General features: G+C 53.5%; 2 protein-coding genes across 2 annotated transcripts in view; one reads left to right on the forward strand and one right to left on the reverse strand.

The window, feature by feature from the left end:
• CLCN1 (chloride voltage-gated channel 1) overlaps positions 1–13,205 on the forward strand; it is a 33,310-nt gene extending 20,105 nt beyond the window's left edge. The window contains exons 13-23 of the mRNA XM_049642029.1: positions 444–513; positions 703–813; positions 2,480–2,693; positions 2,911–3,044; positions 5,452–5,696; positions 5,985–6,096; positions 6,420–6,499; positions 6,742–6,780; positions 10,198–10,302; positions 10,392–10,478; positions 10,967–13,205. Of these exons, the coding sequence (XP_049497986.1) occupies positions 444–513; positions 703–813; positions 2,480–2,693; positions 2,911–3,044; positions 5,452–5,696; positions 5,985–6,096; positions 6,420–6,499; positions 6,742–6,780; positions 10,198–10,302; positions 10,392–10,478; positions 10,967–11,338 (1,569 nt within the window). The 3' untranslated portion in view covers positions 11,339–13,205. The remainder of the gene's footprint in view (positions 1–443; positions 514–702; positions 814–2,479; positions 2,694–2,910; positions 3,045–5,451; positions 5,697–5,984; positions 6,097–6,419; positions 6,500–6,741; positions 6,781–10,197; positions 10,303–10,391; positions 10,479–10,966) is intronic.
• A 66-nt stretch (positions 13,206–13,271) lies between these two features.
• Positions 13,272–22,421, reverse strand: FAM131B (family with sequence similarity 131 member B). Its single transcript, XM_049642004.1, has 7 exons — positions 22,351–22,421; positions 19,850–19,959; positions 19,453–19,488; positions 19,102–19,195; positions 18,613–18,810; positions 16,314–16,457; positions 13,272–16,115 (listed from the first exon to the last, which is right to left on the reverse strand). Exons 1-7 carry the CDS (start codon positions 22,376–22,378, stop codon positions 15,643–15,645), a joined length of 1,083 nt encoding a protein of 360 aa, XP_049497961.1. The 5' UTR covers positions 22,379–22,421; the 3' UTR covers positions 13,272–15,642.
• Between the last annotated feature and the right edge of the window lie 2,422 nt (positions 22,422–24,843).

The raw sequence follows: 24,843 nt of genomic DNA on the forward strand, positions 1-24,843 counted from the left end.
AAACATAATCTGACTGGGAAAAGATATCTTCCAGCTTCAAGACTTTTAGGCTGTTCAGCTGAGGTGACCTTTTCAGGCTAAGAGGGTACAGTATAGGCCAGGAGCCTTCTGGAGCAGGGACAGGAGTCTTCAGGGGCTCCACTCTTCCTTCTAGATTGCCTAAAGGCAAACACAGTCACTCCAAGTCAGAACAATTTGAGTTAACGATCAGGAGGAACTTTCTTATCATGTTGTCTTTGGTTGTCTCTTAGACTGAGCACTCCACGTTTTTTTTGGTTCTGGAGGAAGGGTGCAGACAAAATGGCTTCCAAAAGGATTTGCTATCCCAGGGTTTCTGTGACTCTCGAAGCAAGAAGGAGGGTTGGAAGTGGGGAGAGGGTGGAGTGTATGCATGTGTATTGGGCAGGGTTGAGAGGGTGTCCTGATGCCTCTTTTTACCCCAGTTTTGGATGTCCATCGTGGCCACCACTATGCCCATACCCTGTGGAGGCTTCATGCCTGTGTTTGTGCTAGGTAAGTTCTGGTGGGAAGCCTGGGATCTTACTGAGAGCTGCAATCTAGGGTACTGGGAAATCAAGGAAAGGTCTGGATGCTTGGGGCTTATGTTTGGTCTTAGTGCCCAAGCAGGGATTGGCTCTGAAAATATAGAGGATCTGGAACTTGGATCTTTCAATACCTTCGTTCCTTTTGTCTTTCCTCTAGGAGCTGCATTTGGAAGACTGGTGGGAGAGATCATGGCCATGCTATTCCCTGACGGTATCCTATTCGATGACATCATCTACAAGATCCTACCCGGCGGCTATGCAGTAATTGGTGAGACACATTCTACCCTCCGGAACCCCTAATAGCCACACTCAAACTCTCCCATGACATCTTTATTCCAGGCTCCACAATGAGGTTTTAATTTTATGCTATTTGATTCAACTTTTGTTCAAATAATCAGCCCTTGGCTCTGACTCTCATTAGCTCTTATTGAACGTCTTTGAGCCTTAGTTTCTTTATGTAGAAAAGGGATTATTATGGGGATTAAACAAGATAAGAAGGAAAGCACCTAGGATTGTGTCTGAATGTTTGGTGAGGGTTTTTCTTTGCTTCCAAAGAATCAGAGAAACAGCAGTGCAGGTGACTTGCTTGGATACTCCCAACCTGCAGATGTACCAATATTGACGGGACTTAAGAGTACATGACTAAGACCTAAGAAACATGGGCTCTGTGCTCATCCCTGCCACTTGTCACCTGCATGACTACAGAGCAAGTTAGCTACCTTTCTGCACCCCACTTTCTTTGCCCTCACGTGACTTCTGAGATATCTCACGGTCCTAACATTCTGATAATCTGTGATAATCCAACTGAAACCATCCAACTGAAACCATGTCTAACACAGAAGCCAGTGTAATCCTCAAAATTAGTATGCCTCCTCCCTCCTATATTCTTCACCAAAATCCCATAACATCTAAGGCCATGCCTCCCTTAAATATAGAAGCCTTAACCGGCTTTACATTGCATATGGCGACCTTACTCCCCGATCACAGTCCTTTACAAAAGCCTCTTTCATCAGTAAGAGTCATCTGCTCTTATTCCCCATCAAGTAAGCTGTACACCCAACATGGGGCTTGAACTCACCACCCCGAGATCAAGAATTGCACGCTCTACTGACTGTGCCCCTCTCTTTTGTAAATTTTTCTTGTTCTCTTTCCATGTATACCTTCTAGCAACTATTTCTGTTGATGGGAAAACATAACTAAAAACAAATAAGACAGATTCTGTTTTCAAAGAGTTCACAGAATCATAACATTGTAGGTCTGCAAGGGCCTTACAACTTATTCAATACCTCATTTACCTCAGAGATAAGAATATGGGATTCCAGCAGCATCAAGTTCTGTTCTCACAGTTGAGAAACTGTAGAACCAGGATCTGACACAGGTGTCATGTTCCAAGTCCACAGCCTGAGTCCTGGGTTTGACCCTCTTCATTCATAAATTGTTGACATCAAAACCTGAGGCCCAAAGTAAAATGCTATCACTGGGTTTTAAAATGCTCAGTTAAGAACAGTCCAAACTTCTGGGGCGCCTGGGTGGCTCAGTCGGTAGAGCATGTGACTCTTGATCTCAGGGTTGTGAGTTCAAGCTCCACACTGGGTGTAGAGACTACTTCAAAACAAAACAAAACAAAACAAAACAGAATGATCCAAACTTTCTAAAGCAAGGAATAGATAGGACATCACTGTCTTCATTTTATAAGTGAAAATCCGGGCACACACAATGATTTTGCAAATTGCCAAAGGACATCGAGTAAGATTAAAATGGTTTTCTAATACTTGAGCATTCTCACCACTACTCTTGACAGATGATTATGTCAGGAGTGTTGGTACTGACTGGGGTCATGTCTCCCCATTCTACATCACTCCCATGGCATCCTCACGTGCCCTCCATGCCAGGAATGGCAACCCTAACCCACCGCTTCCTGTGTGTCATTCTAGGGGCAGCAGCGCTGACTGGCGCAGTGTCCCATACGGTCTCCACAGCTGTGATTTGCTTCGAGTTAACGGGTCAGATTGCCCACATCCTCCCCATGATGGTGGCTGTCATCTTGGCCAACATGGTGGCTCAGAGCCTGCAGCCCTCCCTCTATGACAGCATCATCCAGGTCAAGAAGCTACCCTACTTGCCTGACCTTGGTTGGAACCAGCTCAGGTCAGGGGCACCAGCTGGAATTAGTTCAGACTTGATGGGGTGGGGGTGGGAGGTTCTGAGGTTGAGACCAAGGTTAGGGTCAACATTTGGAAACACTGCTTTTTACTTACTTTTATGTTCCCATGTACTTGATGAATATTATGAGTGATAGAATGCCTGGGATGGCAAAGGAACAAGTGTATGGTGGGGCTAACCCCCATGCTTTCTTCCTCCGTAGCAAATTTACAATCTTTGTTGAGGACATCATGGTGCGTGATGTGAAGTTTGTTTCAGCTGCCTGCACGTATGGGGAATTGCAAACCCTGCTCCAGACCACCACAGTCAAGACTTTACCACTGGTTGATTCGAAAGGTCAGTGGGAAGGAAGGAAACAGACTTCTGAGCTAGCGACCTGAACAAGGGCTCCACAGAGGTGGAAGAGACACTGTAGTGTGGGCTTGTCATTAGGGACCATGCATTTGTGCCACAGCATACCCAGCCTGTGTTCCTTAAGGAACACGATCATCTTTGAGAAGGAAAAATACAGTCCTAACACAAGCGCAAGAAGATAGTTAAAAATCCAATTAGAGAACTATAGCTGATTCTCATTAGTCATTGTAGTTATGTTCTCTAAAGTTGCCATGAACACTGAATTAGGGATATGATACTGAACCATTGCCCTGGAGGAAATACAGGGTTAGGTTCCTCTGGTCACATTTTCTTCGACTAATCAATGCATAAACTTGTTTTATGTGTGTTTCTCTTTAAAGACAGCTTATTTCATGTATATAGTGTTGATTCACTAACTAGAATTCATGGCCGACAGGGCTATAACTCAGGCCTGAACGAAGCTTGCCTAGCACACGGATGTTCTCCATAAGGCCCATCACAGCCTTCTTGCTTGGGGAGGGGGAGGGGTGGGGTGGGGTTTAAGCAGCAAAACCACCAACACAGAACCAACAAAAATGTGAAAATGTGGCATTAAACAGACCATGGAAAGAATGCTCGTTTACAATATGGGAGCTGAAACAAGAAGCAGAGCATTGCTTTTGCAGCTTAGCTGGGAACACACGCACAGGGAGGCCCCCGGTCATTCGCCGCTCTGTACAGGTCTGTGAATGATGGCAAGGGCACCTTGAGCACTGATCTGGGGGTTACAAATACGCCCCCGTATTTGAGACAGGAGACAAATTTGCAAACAAGGAATCCATGAACACTGAGGCTTAGCCCCTTACGTGGTTCTCTTTGCTACTTCACTAAACGGTAGCTGTTCTTTAGTGCCCGACGTGAGGGGCAGAGGAAACCGTTCTGTATGAAGGAGTGAATGGTTTATCCTTTTTAATGTTTGTTTATTTATTTTGGGGGTGGGGGCAAAGAGAGACAGGGAGAGAGAATCCCAAGTACTCTCTGCACAGTCAGTGCAGAGCCCCGCTCAGGGTTTGATTTCACGAACCGTGAGATCATGACCTGACCCAAAATCAAGACTCCACACTTGGGGCATCTGGGTGGCTCAGTCGGTTAAACGTCCAACTTTGTCTCAGGTCATGATCTCACAGTTAATGAGTTCAAGCCCCATGTTGGGCTCTTTGCTGACAGCTCAGACCCTAGAGGCTGCTTCGGATTCTGTGTCTCCCTCTCTCTCTCCCCCTCTGCCCCTCCTCTGCTTGTGCTCTCCCTCTCTCTCCCTCTCTCTCTCCCTCTCTCAAATAAATGAACATTAAAAAAAAAGTCGACACTTAACCGACTGAGCCACCCAGGCACTCCGAGGAGTGAATGGTTTAAAGCAGTGATTTCACACACTACTTTTTTTCATCATCCTTTGGCATTTAATCCTGCTGTGTATTATTTCTTGTGTAGTTTATATATCTATGTCTCACTAGATTGGGAATTCTTTGAGGGCAGGCACTGTAACTTCTATCCCCTTCAGGCTGTCTCCCTGTAGGTATTTACTAGACATTAAATCAATACTCGCCTAGTGCTTGAATTAGTGTAATTAAGAAGAATCATGTACGGCCATTTGGAGCCATTACATTTGTTAGTTCCTGATTTCAGATAATCAGAGTATCCAAATTGTTCAGGTTAGACTCATTTTAATATTTTCCCCAAATCCCAAATACTTTTTAAGTCGCCTCTAAAGCAGTGGCTTTTCATTGGAGTCTGGGTACAGCCAATGAGATACAAGGTTTTCATAATAATGACAAAGACTTAATGGTAAGATTTATCTTAATAACACTGCTGCAATTTTATGGGCTTACAACTTAATGAAAAGGTTCATTATGGTAGCAGAAATTTCCGTATATGAAACACCTTCCCAGGAAAAGTAGGCATTTTGTTTATATCCTAGAAGGACCCAGAGTCTTTAAGTGATTAAGCATCAGATATCCTTGTACACTTCTTTCAAAGTATATTCACATCTCAGCCTATATAAGTGGATTTTAAAGAGTTTTGGTGTTTTTTTTTTTTTTGAGACAGGGTTGATTAGCTATTTTGATGCCAAGTTCACCTATTTACAAACAGCCTGTATAAGGAGGGCTGCATTCAAATAAGTACAAATTAGCACTAAGTAGGATAGTATCAATTGGGTCTCTAAGTGCTGAATGAGTGAAATAAAAGGGATTGGGTGAGGTCAGTCCTGGCAGATGTTTGAAATGAGTTTTCAGAAAGAGAGGGTAAAAGCTGGGAAATGAAGCAGGGGTGCTGGGCTTCTGTCCCGGACTGGATCCTGCGGAGCGGGGAGTGGAAGGAGTGGGCCCTCAGGCTGTGCTCCGCTCTCCCCCAGATTCAATGATCCTGCTGGGCTCCGTGGAGCGGTCAGAGCTGCAATCCCTCCTGCAGCGCCACCTGTGCCCTGAGCGGAGGCTGCGGGCAGCCCAGGACATGGCCAGGAAGCTGTCTGAGCTGCCTTATGATGGAAAGGCGCGGCCTGCTGGCAGGGGGCACCAAGGCATCCCATCCGAGGGCCGGAGGGAGTCCTTTGCCTTTGTGGATGAGGATGAAGAGGAGGACCTCTCTGGGAAGCCCGAGGTGACCAGGCAGGGGTAGGGCTGGGGGAGCTGGATAGATTGGGGCACAGGACAGAGAGGACATGCTGATCACCGAGAAGGTCAAAGAGACCAGTGTCCCTGGGGGCCAGGGGCTGAAGGAGATAAGGTTGCTGGTGATGGTACCAATGAGAACCCAAAGAGACACAGGAATTCTGACAGGGGAGAAAGAATAGAGGTCGAGAGATTTCCCAGGACACCAGCTGATAAGGGGAGGAAAGTGCTAGGCAGCCTCTTCCCCAGGACTGAGAATTTTTACTGTTCCTTACAGCTGCCTCCTCTCCCCGCTCCTCGCTCCTTTCCTGCCGCTCCATTGTCCCCAGAAGAGCCCAATGGGCCCCTGCCCAGCCACAAACAGCAGCCAGAAGCCCCGGAGCCCGCAGGTGAAGATTCTCCCAGCATGCACCCGCATTCATGCCTGTGGCTTCTCTCTGGGCTCTCCTCAACCTAACAGCTGCTACTATAAGGAGGGGGGCGGGGGGAAGGGATTCCTATTCATTGAGTCTCCATATTACCATCCCAGGGAAGGGCAAGAGCTGATTTAGGAGGGTAGGAGAGAGGGTGTCCATGGAGGTGACGCATCCGGGAAGTACACACCTTGTTTGGTAAAGTGTCAGGGGTCCCTCAGAGCCTCCCCAGCCGGCCGTTTCCTCCTAGGACAGATACTGCTCTGTTTCCGTTTCCATCCACCTGCCACTCCCCTCAGGTCAAAGACCCTCTGTCTTCCGGTCCCTGCTGCGCTGCTTACTGGGCAGACCTCGCCCCACGAAGAAGAAAACAACCCAGGTGAGAGCAGATGTGTCACGGAGGGTGGACAGGGAAAGGGGCATGCCTCTGCGAACTGAGACATCCATGGTCCGCAAGGCAGAAGTGAGAAGGCTCCACCATGGAGAAGGTTCATATGGAAGGAACCATGACTAGGAAGGCAAGCATCTGTGGCCCTGGCCTGTGAGAGATGGCTAATGGCCAAAGGAACCATAACTGCCATGAAAAGGGAAAGAACTTGGACCTATGTCTTTCTTCTCTAGGAGTCAACGGATTTGGTGGACACCATGTCACCTGAAGAGGTAAGAGAAACAGGAACAACCTGGGGTGGACTGTTCTGCCAAATGGAGACACTGTTCCCTTTCTTCATTATGTTGTTGTAAGAATAAGATGCGAGTCTAGGCCAGAAAGCATTGTGCGAGGTTGGGAATGAGATACGACTATGGAGGGAGGGCTGGGCACATCGCTCAGAGGTAGCTGTTCTCAGAGGGATCAGAAGAGGGAAATTTTGAGCCTCCAGGCATGGATGGGACCGTAGTGCTCAGATGAGTCTTAGATCTTATAACATTTAGACATTCGGGATATTGTGGACCAGGCAGAGACTGTGTAGGAAGCATGAGCTTCACCTGAAGTAAAATGGCAGGCAGCCAGCAGTTACACATTCCAATGCAGAACAGCATGGAAGCTAAAATGGTCCATGCCTGCTGGAGGTTACGATGCTGGATTGGTCAGGGTCCTGAGACAATGGACTACAAGAAAATGCCAGTAAACTAGATTGGAAAGAACCAAAAACCTAGGGCAGATATTGACAGCAGTGCCCCACTGGGACAAACACCTATTTCCTAAAAAAGGTAGTTATTGAGTCCGTGGGAGAGAAAATCCGACCCTGAATAAGCCTGGCTGTGTGGAGTGGACAGACGGGGAGCAATGATCCGGAGGAGAAAGCTGAGCAGTACCAGTCCAAACAGACCCTGGGGTTGCAGAGACACAACAGGGTCCATTAGCAGCCATTCCATTTAGCAAAAGAATGCAGGCCCACCATGGAACTGAAAAGGTAGAGTTTTTTAAAAGTAGGTAGATGACAACCATAATGGATATTATTTTAAAATAAGCGTCTTTTTTTTATAAAGTTTATTTATTTTGAGGTGGGGGAGGGGCAAAGAGAGAATCCCAAGCGGGCTCTGAGCTGTTAGTGCAGAGCCTGACACAGAGTTCAATCTCACGAACCATAAGATCATGACCTGAGCCGAAATCAAGAGCTGGAACGCTTTAATCGACGAGCCACTCGGGCACCCCTAAAAGAAACATCTTCTTGGTTGTCCAGACTATATGGGGGAGGGCATGGGACATCACAAGAGAGGAGGGAAGTCTGTCCCTTCTCTCCTTGTCACCCCTCAAAACACACACCCTTCTGATCAATGCCTTATGGACAAATGGAATAGATGAGCACAGAGGAGAGAACAGCTACAGCTTTTGCCCCCAGGCAGGAGTCAGATGGGTCATGACAGTGGTTGAGGAGGGTTTCGCTGGAGTTCAAAACCAATAATAATACTCTTCTAAAAAGTACCCCAGAGGGAAAGCTAGCTAGTTGATCAGTGGGGCTATTTAATGACCACTGGAAATAAAGTGCCACCAGGAAGCATGTATTTTTAGCTTATGTCTTTCCCAAAAAAGACTTTAGGGATGTAAACTCCCACATGACCCACTGGGCCATTCTAGGAGGATAAGATCCATAGGAGTAAAAATTCAGGATATTCTGAACATGGTTTTCGGATAAGATCAAGAAGGCACTCTTGGCAATATCAAGGTGACACCTTCGGAAAGAGCGGAAGAATTCACTAACAGGTCACCAGAGGTCATGTCTATCTGCTCCTCTGTTAGGAGTACACACAGTTAGAGCCCCAGTTTGTTACCGGGACTGAGCCTTTACAAGTAGTGGGACCCCAAAGCAGAGATCCCCTGCCCCTTGGACACAAGCTGGGGGTTCCTGGAACTTGATCAGCAGTCAAGGTCGGAAGCACTGCTCTACCTCTGTGTCGTCTTGGGCAGGCAACTTATGCACCCTTTTCCTCTATCTCCTCATCTGTAAAATGGAGGTAATGATAGGTCGTTGGAGAGGATTCAGTGAGTGAAGACACATAAAGCCACCCGAATGATGCTTGGCACAGAGGGAGTGCTTAGTGCATGTATGCTGGAAATGGTTCTGTTACTGTTGTTGTTCCTTAAGGGAAGACAAGAATGGAACCAGGGAAGGCAGGAAATGGTCGTAGAAAGATCCAGGAGGACAGGATCAACCAAACCAGGGTTGGCAAGGGCCCTACAAATAAATCATGTCTCCAGCACACCTGCTAAGTGGTCATCCATCCTGTGCTGTGAGGACCAGCCAAACCCTGTGTGAACCTCCCGTCAGGAAAGGGGGGGCCTGGAGGAGGTGTGGTTGCGGTCCAGAACAACCAGGAAGGGACAGATGGAGAGCACACCAGCCTGGACCATACACCCGCCACGAGAACCGGGACGTGGCCTTCAGAGACCTTCTCCGGAGCTTGAGACATGGGGACTTGGACAAACAGAAAAATAAAGGAGCACAGCGATCGGAAGGTGCTGACTGAGAAGAGATTTCAGGAAATTTTAGATTCCATTATAAAAGTCAGAGCTCTCCTGGATCATTTGGAATCTTGGGGATTTGGGTGCGCGTATCTAAATCAAGAGGAGATTAGGACCTTCGTGCCTTAATGCTTCTGTGATAGACAAAACAAAACAAAAATGGTTTGACTCCAGCCAGTCACATCGGGTGCCATGTGAGTTGGTATAGCTCTTCTTCACGCCCAACAAACAGTCCCCGCAATCTGGAAGAGACGAATGTGCTGGTTTCTGCACAACACGCGGTGGGCAAACGCACGTAACACTCCTAGGAGTTTACGTCCAGGGCGCCTGGGGGGGCTCAGTTAGCTGAGCAGCCAACTTCAGCTCAGGTCATGATACCGTGGTTCCTGGGTTCTAGCCCCACACGGGGCTCGCTGCTGTCAGCGCAGAGCGTGCTTCACTTCAGACTCTCTGTTCCGCCTCTCTTTCTGCCTCTCCCTGCTTGCACTCTGTCTCTCAAAAATAAATAAACATTAAAAAAAAAAAAAAAAGAGTTCTTCATCCCTGTCCTGTAGGCAGAGGTAAGACAAACGCCAGTAAAAGACTGAGCATGATCCATGTCATCTCTGTAAAGGAGGGCTCAGTAATGTGCTATAGGAAACGAAAAACCTGCTCCTGGGAGGTCAGGAGAGCCTGTGCAGGCAGGGTGGGGGCAGTAAGGGGAATCCAAGGGGCGAGAACAGCAAACGCAGGTTTGGGAAGGCACATCTGGTTTCCCTGAGCAATGGGTATCACAGGAGTGGTGGAAAATAAGACTGGGCAGTTGGGTTGGAAATTACAAATGTATGGGGCACAGGGAGTGGGGAGGGGAGGGGGTAGAGGACAAGAAGACAGAGAGGTGCTCTTCGTGCCTGAGAGACAAGGTGATGTGGGGCCTGATGAGGGAGGAAAGGAGAGGGTGCTGGCCCCTGGTGGGAAGGGAGAAGGGCTAGTATGGGGGGGGGGTGTGGTCAGTGACACTCCATTGCGTATTTCAGGGTCTGGGCTGGCTAGGAGGGCTGTTTGGGGCCCGGCTGTAGATCTGAGGCTGAAGGGGGCCCCGTGATACTGAGCGACGGCCCTACTCTGCCCAACAGATTGAGGCCTGGGAGAAGGAGCAGCTGAGCCAGCCGGTGTGTTTTGACTACTGCTGCATTGACCAGTCTCCCTTCCAGCTGGTGGAGCAGACGTCTCTGCACAAGGCGAGTCCTCGCCCACCACCGCTCGGGGCTGCTGCGGGCAGGGGAGGTGTGGGGCGGCCGCGCACTGACCTGCAGCTCTCCTCCTGCAGACGCACACGCTCTTCTCGCTCCTCGGCCTCCACCTTGCTTACGTGACCAGCATGGGGAAGCTCAGGGGCGTGCTGGCGTTGGAGGAGGTAATGACATGTCCCACTGGAGCAGCAGGAGGAAGAAGGGGCACAGGATAAGAGGGTGGGGAGGGGGTGGCTTGACATCTGGGGGGATCCTCCAGACTTCCCACTCTGTTTCTCATGCGGAGACTGGAGGGGGTGGGTGGCGCAAGGGGCAGGTGGAGAGGACCGCCCCCAGGGTCTTCGTGGACTGCTTGGGTTTGGGGTGAGGGTTCAGGGCGTGAGTCACAGTTCCATGTGTGTGATCTGTGGGAAAATGGGATGGGGTGGGATGTGGCTGAAGGAGGCCTGAGGGTCACCAGGAAGGGGCCCAGCCAGAGGAGCTGGAGACTCGAGGCCCCGCGGGTGCGCCTCTTCCCCAGGCCCCGTCTCCTGCCTCTCCATGCGTCCTGTTCCTCCTCCTCGTGCGGGTCTGTTCTCTCGCGCCCGTGTCTCTCACCTGCCCCATCTTCGTCCTCTTCCCAACCGTGTACCCTCTTTCCCTCTCCCCGCAGCTGCAGAAGGCCATCGAAGGGCACACCAAGTCCGGGGTGCAGCTCCGCCCGCCCCTTGCCAGCTTCCGGAACACAACGACAGCTCGGAAGAACCCTGGGGGCCCGCCCCCTCCCACGGACACGTGGAGCCTGCCTGAGGACGGAACCAGGGCGGCCGGGGCGGGGGACGGGGCTCCCGCCTCCCCAGAGACCCCCGTGCCCTCCCCCTCCCCGGAGCCCCCTCTCTCTGTGGCTCCAGCCAAGGTGGAGGGCGAGCTGGAGGAGCTGGAGCTGGTGGAGAGTCCCGGGCCGGAAGAGGAGCTGGCTGATATCCTGCAGGGCCCCAGTCTGCGGTCCACCGATGAGGAGGACGAGGACGAACTGATCCTGTGACGCCTCCAGGACCTCCTCCTCAAGACTGTCCAGAGGCCCCGGCCCCAGGCTGGCTTTGTGTGGGAGAGGGTACGTCCTGAGATTGGAGGGATCAAACCGATGTCCTGCCCCCTCCTGGGAATTGTGAAATGGGATAGTGACAGACTTAGAGGAGGGTTCCTTGCAGCAGAGAGTAGCCTTGATCAGTTATTTAGGCCACGTCCCCCCATCCAGACAGGCAGGGGCTTCTAACCCCAGCGGAGGGCCTGATAGTCCGTGGGGTTTCCCGAGTCTCTCTGGTGTGTGGGGTGGGACATACCCTGCGACTTTCAGGCCTCCCCTTATTCTCCAGGAGCCCCCTGATGTTCTTGTCCCAACACCTTTCTGGCTCTGCCTGTGTGTCTGCCAGTCTCCCATGGCGGGGACCCACATGACTGTGGCCTGTGGAGGAGATGGGAGGCCCTCATGACCTCGTGGACAGATGGCCCCGGAATATACCCCAGAACAGTCCGCACCCCTCTCTCAGAGCCCCCTACCCCGTTCTCCCACTGGCTCACACCGGCTCCCTGAAAGTTGCCCCCTACTACCTGTCACGAGGCAAGGGTCATCACTAGGGCACTGAAAGGCCGGTCCCATCACCTCCTCCTTTGCCTCAGACTTAAGCAGTGCAATGTGGATAAAGGAGGGGCAGCCTGACAGAGAAAAGTTCTCTGTGGAGGAAGCAGGGTCACTCCTACCTCCTTCAGGCAGAAATCAATCCCATACCAGTTTCCTCACCCTCCAGTTTCCAGGTCACTCCCTGGAAACATACATCCCCCTCCCCAGTGTCGTCACTGATCTGTCCTGCCCAAGGGTCAGGTGTGCCCTCCCGCTGCTGTGGCTGTGGTTCTTCACCCGGCACCAAGGCTCAGGGCAAGGTCACTGGGTCACTCAGACACCAGCCTTTAGACTGGTTCTTTGTGTTCCTCTCCTAGAGGTGGAGAGAGGAGGGTTCAAAGTCAAGATGGCAGATGTCTTTGATGCTTCCCACACTGGGGAAGTCAGATCCGTACCCTCCCCCAATCGGCAACAGGGTGTCTGCTGTTAGCCTGTCTTTCTTATAAGTGGTCTCGGGTGCTCTGAGCCTCCACACCCAAGGCTTTCCTCCCTCCCTCCTTTTATGCCTTGTCTGGTTCTGCAGTTTTACCCCTTTCCAACATTTCTCCTTCTCCTCCCCTGTGCCCAGTCTCCGTCACCCCCCAAATAAGACACTCATAGTCAGATGTGCCACCACATTCTGTTTAGTGCCATTGAACACAGCCTGTAGCCCTCTCCAACATCACGTCCCTTCCACCTCCCCAGGCCGAGAGAGAGAGAGAGAGAGAGAGAGAGAGAGAGAGAGCACAGCCTGGGGAGGGGGTTGGCAGTGGGCATGTGAGCCCGTGCCCATGTGTAAATAATCTATAATATTTATATATATATATTTATATATAATTCTCTCTGTAATATATGTCATAGAATCTCTCTTGGGCCTGGGGTGGGAATGTCACATTAAGAAAACATGCTAAGACTGGCCATAAAAATGAATTATTTCCCAGACCTGGAAGACACAGAATGGGATGTAGAAGTGGGGGCAAAGAGAAGGGCATACACTCATTCACCAAGAGCCCCTCCTCAGCTGAGGGGCAAGAAGGAAGGCGTGGGGGGCAGTGGGGCAGTGGAAGGGGAGGAATGGGAGATTTGGATTTTTCTTTATAATAAAGTGATTTGAAAATGAAAGTGCACCCCCCTCCCCCCCAAAGGAAAATCATTGAGCAAGAGCAGTTTCATTCACAAGAATATAAAAACAGCCCTGTTCCAGGACTGTCGTAAAACGTGCTGCACAGCCTTTAACCCCAAAGGAAAAGCAACCCCCCCGCCCCCCCACAGCCTCTTCCTGCACATGCCCCTCCCCTCCCCCTAGAATAGGCTATAAGCAAACCCCATGCACCTGCCCCCAGCACCGGAGAGCAGTTCCTCCCTCCACCAGAGTCCTAAGAGGGTCCCAGGGCAGGTCCTTGGTTCTTCTCCCTCTTCAGAGGGGGAAATGCAGGCCCCCACCTGACCTCTGGTCTGCAAGCCCCCTCCTCGTGCAAAGTCTGCTAGACTCCCTCCCAGTTCCAGCCACTGTTTCAGGGACCATCTGGCTTCCTGGGGGAAGGGAGGGAGGAAGGGAGGACGGGGAGAACGCCGCTTCAGTCCACCTTTCCCGACTCCACAGGCCCTGAGCAAAAAGGAACTGTAATGAACGAACCCGCTGGACTGGATGGCCGCCGCGGTCCGGGCACGGGGGCAGAACATAGGCACGAAGGGGGTGAGGCTAAGAGGGAAAGGTGGTGCGCTGAGACGGCAGGTGGCACAGGCGAGGACACAGGGACTCGCCAGCATGCAAAACCCCGAGGACCCGCGGCAGGAGTCTGGCGTGAGGGCCACGCGAGGCCACTTCCAGAGCTCCCAGCTACTGGTCCTGCCGCCACCTGAGGCAGGTCACATTTTCAAACACGCGAGGGGTCTTCTGTTGAGACAGTTGTAGAAAAGGTGACTTCGCTTATGTGTGCTCACCGTGCCCACTCCTGGGTCCTCCAAAGACCGACCCCAGGAAAACCATTCTCCCCTCCCCTGGAGGACACGGGCCCTTGTTCTCGGCTGCATTTTAGGAGCACAGATGAAAGGGTGAACTCCGTGGGGGTGGGGTCATGGATGGACAGAAACACCCCGACTCGCAGCCTCCTCATTCGAAAGAAATAGAAGTCTGGGGCATGGGGGGGGGGGTGCAGTTCTGCCCAGGGTCTGGGACGGTGCTCCCTTCCTGGCAGAGGAGAAAGTGGTAGGACCCCTGACAAACTTTGGGTGGGACACAAGGCCTTGGACCCGCAGCCTTCGTCGGGCATGAGAAGAGGCAACAAGGAAGCTCTCAGCTTCTCTCTCCTACCCACAGTGTCCCTGTGTCACTGCAGCAGGGAGGGCAGTGTGCCGTCCAGCTCCACAGCTGCAGCGGCCTTCGCTCTACCCCCGGCCCCTGCTGTCAGGATCTCTCACAGAAGTGCCACAGAGAGGTCCCCACCACAGTGGGAACTGGGTGGGGGAGGGCACGCTGTTCCAGGGGCGTATGCCTGTCACCTGTCCTGGAAGAAGGAATACTCTGATTCTCCTCTCTTCCTCCACAGGAGGCCTGGGGAGGGAGGGAGAACACCTGTGAGGCCCTCTTTGGAGTCCTGGGAGCAGCTGAAGAAGGGGCAAAGGAGCCATGTGCCCACACTGCTCCTTCACAAACAGCCCACCCTGGCTGGGGCCTGACAGCACCGGCCTCCTCCCTCCACCCCACTCAACCCTGAGTCCCCAAGAAGTTATAAAAATGTAGAAAAGGCAAAGAGAAAAGTGTAAACAGCTCCAGAGAATTAGAGGGTGGATGGAGGGAGACACAGCCCTCATGCTTCCCCGTTTGGCCAGGACACCTGCATTCTGTGTCACCCCCTCAGGGCCAGGGTTCCCAGAGCAGGAGCCAGAAGAAGGCAGAAAAGGAAGCAAGAGCTGGAGCAGCCAGCCCCGGCCCCAGATCCTTGGATCCTCCTTCCAGCCATGGGATAGTCAAGGTCCCAGAACAGGCGGCCATGTTTGTTCTTGGTCTCATCAGTGACTTTCTGGGCTGTGGGCAGGCCTTGATGTAAAGAATCGTGTTCGAGTCCCTGTGCATCCCAGCTGCCACACGCACCTCCCCCATGACTCCCGATCTCAGAAGCCAATTTTTCGCCGAGGGCAGATTCTCCACCCTCTAAGGACCTGTGCCTTTCGGTGGCTTCCCCTGTGCCTGTCAAGCCAAACCAACAGCCCCTGAGGTCTGTTCCTCACGGTGGGGATGAGCTGGGGCCACAGCCAGAGAAAACACAGAGTCGGGAAAAGCAAGAGTGACATGGAGAAAGGAGGCATTCCCACAGCCACAGGGCTCCTGGAAGACGAATCAGAAAGTGAAGAAGTGAGATCCCCATCGATGGCTACAAGCCGCTCTGTGCTCCCGACCTCGGGAGACGCCCTGGAGCTTCATCATCACAGACCCGGAAGCCCGCAGCCAAGCAAAGTTCACGGCCATCTGGTTGCCTGGGCCTCAGTTCCCGGACCTGTGGTTCTACAGCATATGCCTGGATTAAATCCCACCCTGGCTCTCCATTTTCCTGGCGAGGACAGGCAACTCCTGGGTTCCTCGTGGTCTTCTGCCCGGGTCTCAGCTGTACTGCTGGGGGAAGGGAGGGTGTTGTTGCAGCCAGGCCCCTCAGCTGGGAGTGGAAGGCTGGGCGTGGAGTGGGTGGAAGCTAGTTGTTAGCCTCGCCCTCCTCCTCATCAAAGGACTGCACACCTGAGGACGTGACATCAGACACCTTCCGGCTGAGGGCAGTGGCCATCTCAGGGTCTTCTCGTGGGGAAAGTGACTCCAGGTCCCGGCATCCTGCATCCTCTTCCTCCTCGGGGGCCAACGGCCTCTTCTCCTCCTCAGCAGGGCCCCTAGCCAGGTCCACCCCACCGCCCCCCGGAGCCCAGTCAGCGTCCGCCCCCAGCAAAGGTGGAGGCTCCTGAGCAGAGTACCCGGAAGCAGGTTGGGAAGGCCCCATTTCATGCAAGCTAGGCTGTGAGTCATCGAATGCAGGGCCAAGATAGGATCCTGTGGCCGGGGAGGCGATGAGGGACTGGTCACTGGCTTCCCAGGCATCTGACGACCCCAGACAGTACATGCCCTGGGACACATAGGAGTGAGGCCATCCATCCATGGGGGCTTGAGCAAGGGCATCTGTGAAGAGAATCACGGAGGTCGGCAGGGTTACAGAACGTCAAAGGCAGTAACAACAGCACAGAGGATGAGAGGGAGACCGCGGGGAGGAGAGTAGGAAAGCTGAGATGAACAGAAAGTCTCAGAAGAACAGAGAGGAACAGAGGCAGCCTAGATAGCAGAGGAGGCCTCCTCGGCCTGAGAGGAACCATCCCTCACCTTGACTCTCCATCAGCTCCTGGTAGTTGTCACTGTAGTTGCAGCCCAATGGCTCCTGGGCGGAGTTGACGCTCATGTCCTCACCATCCATGGAAGACCAGGCCATGAGTGTGGCCTCGGAGATGGCAAACTGCTCCATGACACCTAGAAGAACAGTGGTTGGCACGAGATACCTCTGGGAACCCTTAGACACATGCAGGGGGTAGAGGGACAGCAAGGCAGCGCCATTCAACAGAAATATAATGCAAGCCACTTTGGTAATTTAAAATGTTCTAGTAGCCATAGTAAAGACACTTTAAAAGAAACAGATGAAATTAATTGTTATAATATATCTTACTTAACCCAATATATATTAGATTATCTTCCAACACTTAATCCACATAAAAATGATTAATGAGATCGTTTACATTATTTTATTTATACGAGTCTCTGAAATCCAGTGGGTATTTTATACTGACGGTGCATCTCCATTCAGACTGGCCACATTTCAAGTTCTCAGTAGCCACCATGTGGCCAGTGGCTACTGTACTGGACAACACAGACTTTGCATATGACCCAAAATAGGGCAAAACCGCATGAGATTTCCCAGAAGGTCAGATTAAGAATTCCTAGAGTTGGGGCACCTGGATGGCTCAGTTCGTTAAGCAACTGACTCTTGATTTTGGCTCAGGTCATGACTTCACAGTTGTGAGATCAAGCCCTACGTCAGGTTCTGCACTGAGCATGGAACCTGCTTAGGATATTCTGTTTCTCGCCCTCTCTGCTCCACCCCCATTCCTCCTCCTCCCCCCCCCCCCCCCCCCCCCCGCCAAATAAATAAATAAACTTAAAAAAAAAAAAAAAAGAATTCCTAGAGTTAAGGGGTCTTCTGGTAAGATATCCAAAGGGATTGAAATGAGGAATTCCCAGAAGTTTATCTTTGGAAGATTTTAAGAATGTTAGCTAGTAGTCAAAGACAGAGGAATCTAAATGAGAGGGTTCAGGTTCAACAGAGAATCCCCGAAGGAGTACCATGGGCTTGTAGGTCCATAGTAGTATTAAGTGGAAAGGTCAAGAGGGGTACCTGGGTGGCTCAGACGGTTGCATGTCCGACTCTTGATTTAGTCTCAAGTCGTTTGTGGGATCGAGCCCCACATCGGGGGCTGCACTGACAGCATGGATTCCTCTTGGGATTCTCTCTTTCCCCCTCCCCCACTCACACATATGTGTGCACTCTCTCTCAAAAATAAAAATAAAATAAACATTTAAAAAAAAAGTGGAAAGTTCAAGAAATTGGAAGGAGAAGGGAGGGAGAATAGACTAGGGAGGATGGGTAGACTTGGGAGTCCCCATCCCAGTTAAAGTCCTAAGTTGAAGTTTACATTGCCAGCTGCCCTAAACTACTCCCTACCCACTACATGTTTGGCTCCCCTCCTCATGGAGAGTTCTTCCACCATCCACACCACCAACACCGAGAGCCCTCTCTTCTCTTCTGGATCTCATTCTTCCTACATATCTATGGAGACATGTTAGAGGGGCTTGGTCACTGTTGTAGGTATGCTATATGCCTGTCTTGTAGCAATACCACTTTCCCGGAAAGAAACCTCTTCTGTATATGACCCTCTCCTCACCCAGGCCTCTTGACCTAGCAGCTGTCACAAGTAATGAGCCAAGTAAGGGAATCCACTACTGCAAGGTGCTGAGGAGCAAAGGCTAGAAGGGATCCCCACAGCCTTCTGTTCTTTTTCCTCAAGAATCATGGGTAGAGGGGGGCCTAAATGGTTCAGTCAGTTGAGCGTCGGACTCTTGACTTCGGCTCAGGTCATGATCCCAGGGCTGTGGGATGGAGTCCTGCATCAGACTCCACAGTGAGCATGGGGCTGCTTGGGATTCTCTCTCTCTCCCTCTGCCCCTCTACCCTGCTCTCATCTGCTCCCCACCCCCCTCCTTCTCTCTCAAAAAGAAACAAAAAGAAACAAAAACAAAGAACATGGGTAGAAGGAGAGCCTTTCAGAGTCAGAGGCCCCTGCCTTTCCTTCAGGTACTGACAGTCCTCCCATGTAGAAGAGAAGGCATCCGGAACAGGTGGACCCACAATCCCAGGTAATTCTTCTTAACTTCTGAGATGATAATGAAAATAAGTTTGAAGACCCTTATCCAAATCAATTAAGTCCAAGAGCCTGAAATCAGAGCTGATTGGGAAATTAAGTCTTATGGTCACGATATGGATAGAGCAAGTCCTGCCAAAGGGGATCAGGTTGGAAGGTCAGTCTCTGGCCATCCTGAACACGTGTCTCTTGAGGGTCCCAAGAACAAGTACCTGCTAGGAAGCGTGCCTCCTTCTCGCCATCGCTGAGGTCGGAGTAGGCATCGGTATCCCTGCGCACCGCCTCATGGCTGTGTTGCGGCTGAATGGCTGGTGCCTTCCCCCAGCCCTGCCACTCAATCATGTGGGCCACCCGGCCTTGCCCCATGGCTGTGGGCTTCGTCACATGGTCCTTCATGCTGCGAGAAATCCCTGAGGGGCCAGACATTCCCCACATCCTCCAGAATATCACAGGATGCCCATACAAGACCCACCCGGTATCCCCACCCGAGTCCCATGGGACTCCGCCCGATGAGGGAAGGGATCCCTTAGGCCTCCATATGAGGGGCAGCCTGGACAGGAGGGCATGAAGGAAAGGGCAAATAGGTCAGGGGTGGGGGTGGGGGTGGGGGTCTTCTTTAGATCCGAAGGAGCAAGGAGATCGAGACCAGGAGTCTGTAGGGATTCTCCTCTCTGGACACATCCCCAGGTCGGGAGTCTCACCTGAGAATGATGATTTGGCCAGGGCCCCAATGCCGTAGGCATTAGAATTTCGCTTAAGCTTCGGCAGAATGGAAGTGGTGTCCTCCATGGAGAGCTGGGATAGAGAATGTGGGAGGAGGGGCAGAGGAGAGTTCACGGTTTCCAGGAGGAAGGAAGGGCCTAAGCCAGGGCAGGTGATAAGGGAACCATTCATTACACCCAGGAGTCCCAAGGAAGCTCATCCCCTAACTGCCCTTGAAAAGCATGGCAGGTCGGTAGGGAACCTAGAACAGCTGTGTTCTGTAGCCAATCTAAGGGAGAATATAAGGGAGAGGAGCTAGAGAAAACCGGGGGGGGGGGGGGTGAACTCACATTGATGCCATCCCAGGAGAAATCAGTTCGGGTTTGCTGTGAGGAGAGAGAAAAGGGAGCGGGGATCACAGGCACTTCCAGAAATGCAAGCAGCCCCCCCCCCCCCCCCCCCCGGGGTTCCCCAAGAGTGTGGGGAAGGGAGGGGTTTTTTTTTTACCCCCCCCCCCCCCCCAGCTTAACATAGGGAATTAGGATCTCAGAGTAGAACATTTGGCCTGTGTTTTGAGGAAAGGAAATGTTCTGTAAAAGTGTCAGTCTGAAGGAGTGTCTGGGATGTTCTCTTGGAATTTAGGAAGATAATTCAAGGATCGGGCAACCGGGCGGCTTCGTTCAGGATGGTCTCTGGGGTCTTCTAAAAGTCCTTTGGTTAGGGGGGCAGCAGGGCACGGGGCCTCACCTCGGTGGACGGCCGGTGGAGGCTGCTCCCGTGCAGCGAGCTGGTGCTGTCCATGTTGATTTGGTCGACATCCTTCAGGCCCTTCCAATCCACCGCAATCACCTCATTCCCTGCAGTGGCCACAGGGTTACTTGCTTGACCTTCAGCCTCCCTAGGTCCCAGCCCACAAGCCCCTCTTGGGTCTCACAATGCTGAGGCCACACAGGGGCAGCCCCTCCAGACCCCTCCCTTCCCTCCAGCCACTGCTCCGCACGGGCCCTTTTACATCCCTCCTCTCCCCCAAATTTTTGGTAGGGACAAACTGTAAGGTTGAGCCAAAATATTCCCTCCCAGGAAAGTGTTATATGGCCTTATTTGTTGTTGTCAAAACGGAGGGGGTCCGTGGTTGGGTTTTAGCAGGAAAACAGTTCTTTATTCTGTCCTGAGGAATCCTGGAGTGTTTCTAGATGGGAGAGCATGAGAGCTATGATGTTCCTACAATTAAGGGCAGAACTTCTTTAGGGGTGAGCTTCCCTCCAAGTGGGCTTTACGGCTTGTATCTTGGAGTTGGCGAATTTGTCTGACAGGGAGGGGATGTGGTGGGGATAGAGGCAGGAACTGTGTGTGTTCACCAGGAAACGGTGACGGGAGAGGAGGCCAAGAGTGAGGTATGATCGTTTTCCCTCGTGGTTGGGAGGCAAGTGATGGATGGGAGAGGAGCAAAGGGGGTCGGAGGAGGAGACAAGGGAACTTTTTAAAACTGGACCTAAAAGGATAGGCATTCAAGTCAAAGAGAAGGCAAAGACAATGGGAGGGGTGGACAGGGTCTGAGGGCTGACTGGGAAACTGATGGTAATTGTTCAGGTGAGAGCATGTGGCCAAGGCAGACGCTGGCAAGAGGGCAGGGTGGTGCCTCTCTGGGGAGGCAGGTGGGGGAGGAACCGCCTGAGCAGTTGGAAAGGGGCTCAGGGATCAGATGGCTGTGGAATCTGACCTTATAGATCTTTCCTGCCCGCGAGTTTTGTGATTCTGAATTTGGGGTTAGGGGCCCAGTCTTGGGAAGGAGTGAAGGGAAGGGAGTCTGGAGCAGGAGGAGGCATTCAGCATGCATCCCCACCGCTAGTGCAGAGGGATTGTGGTTAATGGGTGGGAAGGAGGCAGGACCCCTCCTAGGTGAAGCCCTCTCCCTCAGGGCTACAGGGGAGTGAGGAGATGGGTCAGATCAGGGGCTGTGGCCGGCAGGGAAGAGGAAATGAGCCTCTGGGCGTAGAGAGCAGGAACAGGGCGGACAGAGAGGAGAGCAGGGATGAAGAGGGCAGAGCAAGAGACAGGGGAGGGGGAGGTGGCCTTTGTAGAGGAGGGAGAGCTGAGTCAGAGCCCTGGGGGGGCAGGGAGGGGGAGAGAGAGAACCCTGGGAAGAGGTGAAAGCAGAGGAGGGGGGTATCCATGGAAATAAACCGGGTCTCAGAGAAATCAGGCTTCCGGAGAGTGAGTTTGTTTGTAATAATAATACGAATTATTCTCTCAGCCTGAGGTCACTGGGTCGTGTAGGCGGGAGAAGTGGGGGAAAATTGGGGGTTTGGGGAGAGGGCTGGACTCATTCGTTGAGCCGTGAGCGTGGAGTGGGTGCGTGGGCCGGGGGACAGGGGGGTAGAAGCGAGGCAGAGGCTGAGGGGAGCGAAGACTTAGGAAGCGCCCGTGCCCGCCCCCAGTCCAAGGTAAATAAAGAGACGGCCCCGCCCCGCCAGCCCCCGCCGACAGGTGCAGGTCCGGGCTCCTCGGGCCGGCCCCACCCTCCCGGGAGCCGGCTCCCGACCCCGGTCCGTCCCCCTAAACCCCCGCCTCCTCCCCGCGCCCCCCAGCCCTTCCCTCCAGCCCGGCCCGGCGCGGCCCCATTTTCTCCGGGCGTGGACCCCGTTCCCCTCCCCGAGGCACCGGGCGCATCCCGCCCCCGCCCCGGAGGGAAAATGCACGTGAACAATGCGAATCGGGGGAGGCAGGAACGACAGAAAAAGGCAACAGAGAAGCAAAGAGGTGGGAGCAAAACACCCAAGCCAGACGGAGGCGGTGGGGAGGGGGGGGGGGGCGTGAGAAAGACTCCTGCCGGGGCGGAGGCCGGGGGTCCTCGGGAGGGACTGCCCCAGAAATGGAGGGGGAGAGGCGCCGGGGAGGGTAGAGTCGAGGCGGAGGGCCTGGAGGTGGCGGGCGAGGGGACGCGGGAGTAGGGAGAGCGGCCGCGGAGGGAGAGGAGGCCGGTGGAGAGATGATGGAGAGGGACCGCGCCTGGGGGAGGGCGGCGCAGGGAGGCCGGAGGGCGACGAGGGAGCGGAGGAGCGGAGAGGGCGGCCGGCCCCGGAGGCGCGAGGGGCGAGCGGGCGCGGAGGAGAGCCGAGCGCAGGGAAAGTGCGGGAGCCAGGCCGGGCGGGGCGGGGGGGGGCGCCGGGAGCGGTGGGGGAGGGGGGCCGGGGACCGGCGCGGGCCGAGCCCGCCTCCGCCCGCCCCCGCCCCGCCGCGGTACCCACCCACGGTCCGGGAGCCGATGCAGCCCATGGCTCCGGCGCCTCCGTGGCCGGGCGCTCACCGCCGCGGGGCGGGCGCCGGGGGCAGCACCGGGAGCCGCGCCGCCGCCCCAACCGCTCTGCAGCGCCGCGGCTGTCTCCGCTCGGCTCCGCTCCCCCCTCCCCTCTCCATCCCTCCCCGCGGCAGCCTCCGTCGCCGCCGCCGCCGCCGCCGCCGCCTGGCTCCCCCGCCCCGGCTCGGCTGGCGGCGGCGGGGAGGGGGCGGCCCGGGGATTGGCTGCGCGTGGCGCCTCCCCGCCCCTGCCCCCGACCCCGCCGCCGCGCGCCCTGCGCACCTCGCGGCGCTCCCCTCCGCCGGCCCTGCCCCCGGCGCGCGCGCGGGGGCTTCTCGCCGACTCCCGGCCGGGCTCGCGCCCCTGGGGGTGCCGGAGACCCGGGGGACGCCCGCCTCGGGTCTCCGGGAGCCGGGGAGAGAACCCCGCTCCTGGAGGATGGATTTCGAGGGCCGCGGTTGGGGATGCCCGGGGAGAAAGGCGGGGCGGTGCAATAAAGCCCGGGTGGAGGGCCGCGGCCGCCAAATTCCGCAAACACTTGTTTTCTTCCCGGGGCGGCAGCTGGCACGCGAGCGCGAGCGCGATAGGATACGGCCACGGTTGCTCTGCGCTTCCTGTGCGCTGTTTAGTGCACCCAAACAGATCGCGAAGTGTTTGCGGGTGTGCTGGGCGCTCGCTGGAAACTCGCGGATGGCTGTGGGGGTGGGTGCAGATCATCTCCGGGCCCGAATGGGGCTGGGGGAGTGGAACGGGGCGATTCGGTCCCAGCTAGAGGGAAGTGAAAATCGGGACTCGAGACCGACCAGAAGGCATAGTTTTAAATCCCGTTTAACTTTCTGAGCCTTGGTCTTCGCTGACAAACGAGTCAGGAAGGAAGCAGTCAAGAGAGGAGAGGATTGCCCCCTGGCTAGCCAGAAGGGGTCAGGTAGGTACCCAGGGCCTCGTGGGTAAGAGATGGAGAGAGATGGGGCGCCTGGGTTGTGGCCCAGGTCATCTCACGGGTCGTGAGTTCGAGCCCCGCGTCAGGCTCTTTGCTGACAGCTCAGAGCCTGGAGCCTGCTTAGGATTCTGTGTCTCCCTCTCTCTGTGCCCTCCCATGCTCACGCCCTGTCTCTCTCTCTCTCTCTCTCTCTCTCTCTCTCAAAAATAAGTAAACGTTAAAAAAAAAAAAAAAGACTGAGAGAAAGCGTGATGTACGTGGCAGGGGTCAAGTGGGCACCACAGTTAAAGCAGGCAAGAAGTGAAGTCTAGGAAAGTCACACAAGAAAGGGCAAGGAGACTCTTTTTGTTTGTGGGTCTAAGCAGCACCCACAAATCTGAAGTGTGAGACAGCAGACAAGGTCAGCACCAATAACAGAGCAAATGCTAATCCAGGGGCTGTTTGCTCCTCACCAGCTTTCATGTCCCTCCTGAGGTTGGGCAGGAGCAGGGCACCTGGCCGGGGGTCTGCTGTGTGGGTGTCCCCAGGGCAAGAGACCAACTCTAATAGATGCATCTTTTTAACCTTTAGAGTCTGAATGGAGACTAAACTCTGGGGTGATAATCACTACATTCTGTGGAATCCCAGATGAGAGATGGGAGAGAAGAGGCTAATAATCTAATTGCAGATCTGGGAGATGGGATTATGGAGACAGAACTGATCTTTGGTCTCTGTGCATGAAGAAATAAACCAAATCTGCATCTACAAAACCATGAGAGAGAAGAGAGAGCGGTCAGTAAGTCTGCTGAGATTTCAATCATCCGGTGTGACTGTGGCAAGACCTGATACCTTATTTTGACAGAAGAATTCCCGAGTATTTTCCCCCATATCTACTCTTGTTGGTTTTACAAAAGAAGCATCACATGGCTTCTGCCCTCCTGGAATATACTGTCTAGCTGCGAAGGAAAGAAAATGGAAAGAATGCGGGGGGTAGGGGGAGAAGAAGGAGAGGAAGAAGGAGGAAGAGAAGGAGGAAGAGAAACAGCCTTCTTTACTACAGCAGGTGCCAGTCAACCCCTATTTTCCGGTGGAGAAGCAGTGCTGATGGGAATGTCCAGGTCAGGAAGTAACAGACAAAGTGGCCAGCTCTGCTCATGCCTTCCCCCTCGAACCTGCTCTGCCTCTGTCTGGGGTGCTCTCTGATTCCAGTATTCTCACTATTAGTCTGGTCCAAACATGGATACAGACCACTCCCCTTGTTCCACGAGGCTGGGTTTATCCAAACGATCTGCATCAAGTCAACACAAGGGACCCCAGGCCTTGAAGACTCAGTCCTGGTCCACATTCTGCCTAAAGGGCATTTCTAGCACCAGAGAAAAGCAGAACATCATAGGCACGACACTGGCCTGCTTTCTTCCGGCTTCTGCTACAGGATCCTCTGCTCACTATTTAGAGGCATTCTCCCGGTCTCTTTGCCATCTTCTGAGCCAAGGTCAAAGATTCCAGTTCTGATACGAACAGGAA

The sequence above is a fragment of the Panthera uncia genome, chromosome A2 (genome assembly GCF_023721935.1).
Source record: "Panthera uncia isolate 11264 chromosome A2, Puncia_PCG_1.0, whole genome shotgun sequence".
Classification (NCBI taxonomy): domain Eukaryota; kingdom Metazoa; phylum Chordata; class Mammalia; order Carnivora; family Felidae; genus Panthera; species Panthera uncia.

Bases quoted from the DNA above. Each gene is read 5' to 3' on its own strand.
- FAM131B (XM_049642004.1), bottom strand. From the start codon at position 22,378: ATGGGCTGCATCGGCTCCCGGACCGTGG. The intron at 19,489-19,849 runs GTGAGGCCCCGT...CTCTCCTCACAG, and splicing joins TCCACCGGCCGTCCACCGAG to CAAACCCGAACTGATTTCTC. The intron at 18,811-19,101 runs GTGAGACTCCCG...CTGGCCCCTCAG, and splicing joins GGCCAAATCATCATTCTCAG to GGATTTCTCGCAGCATGAAG.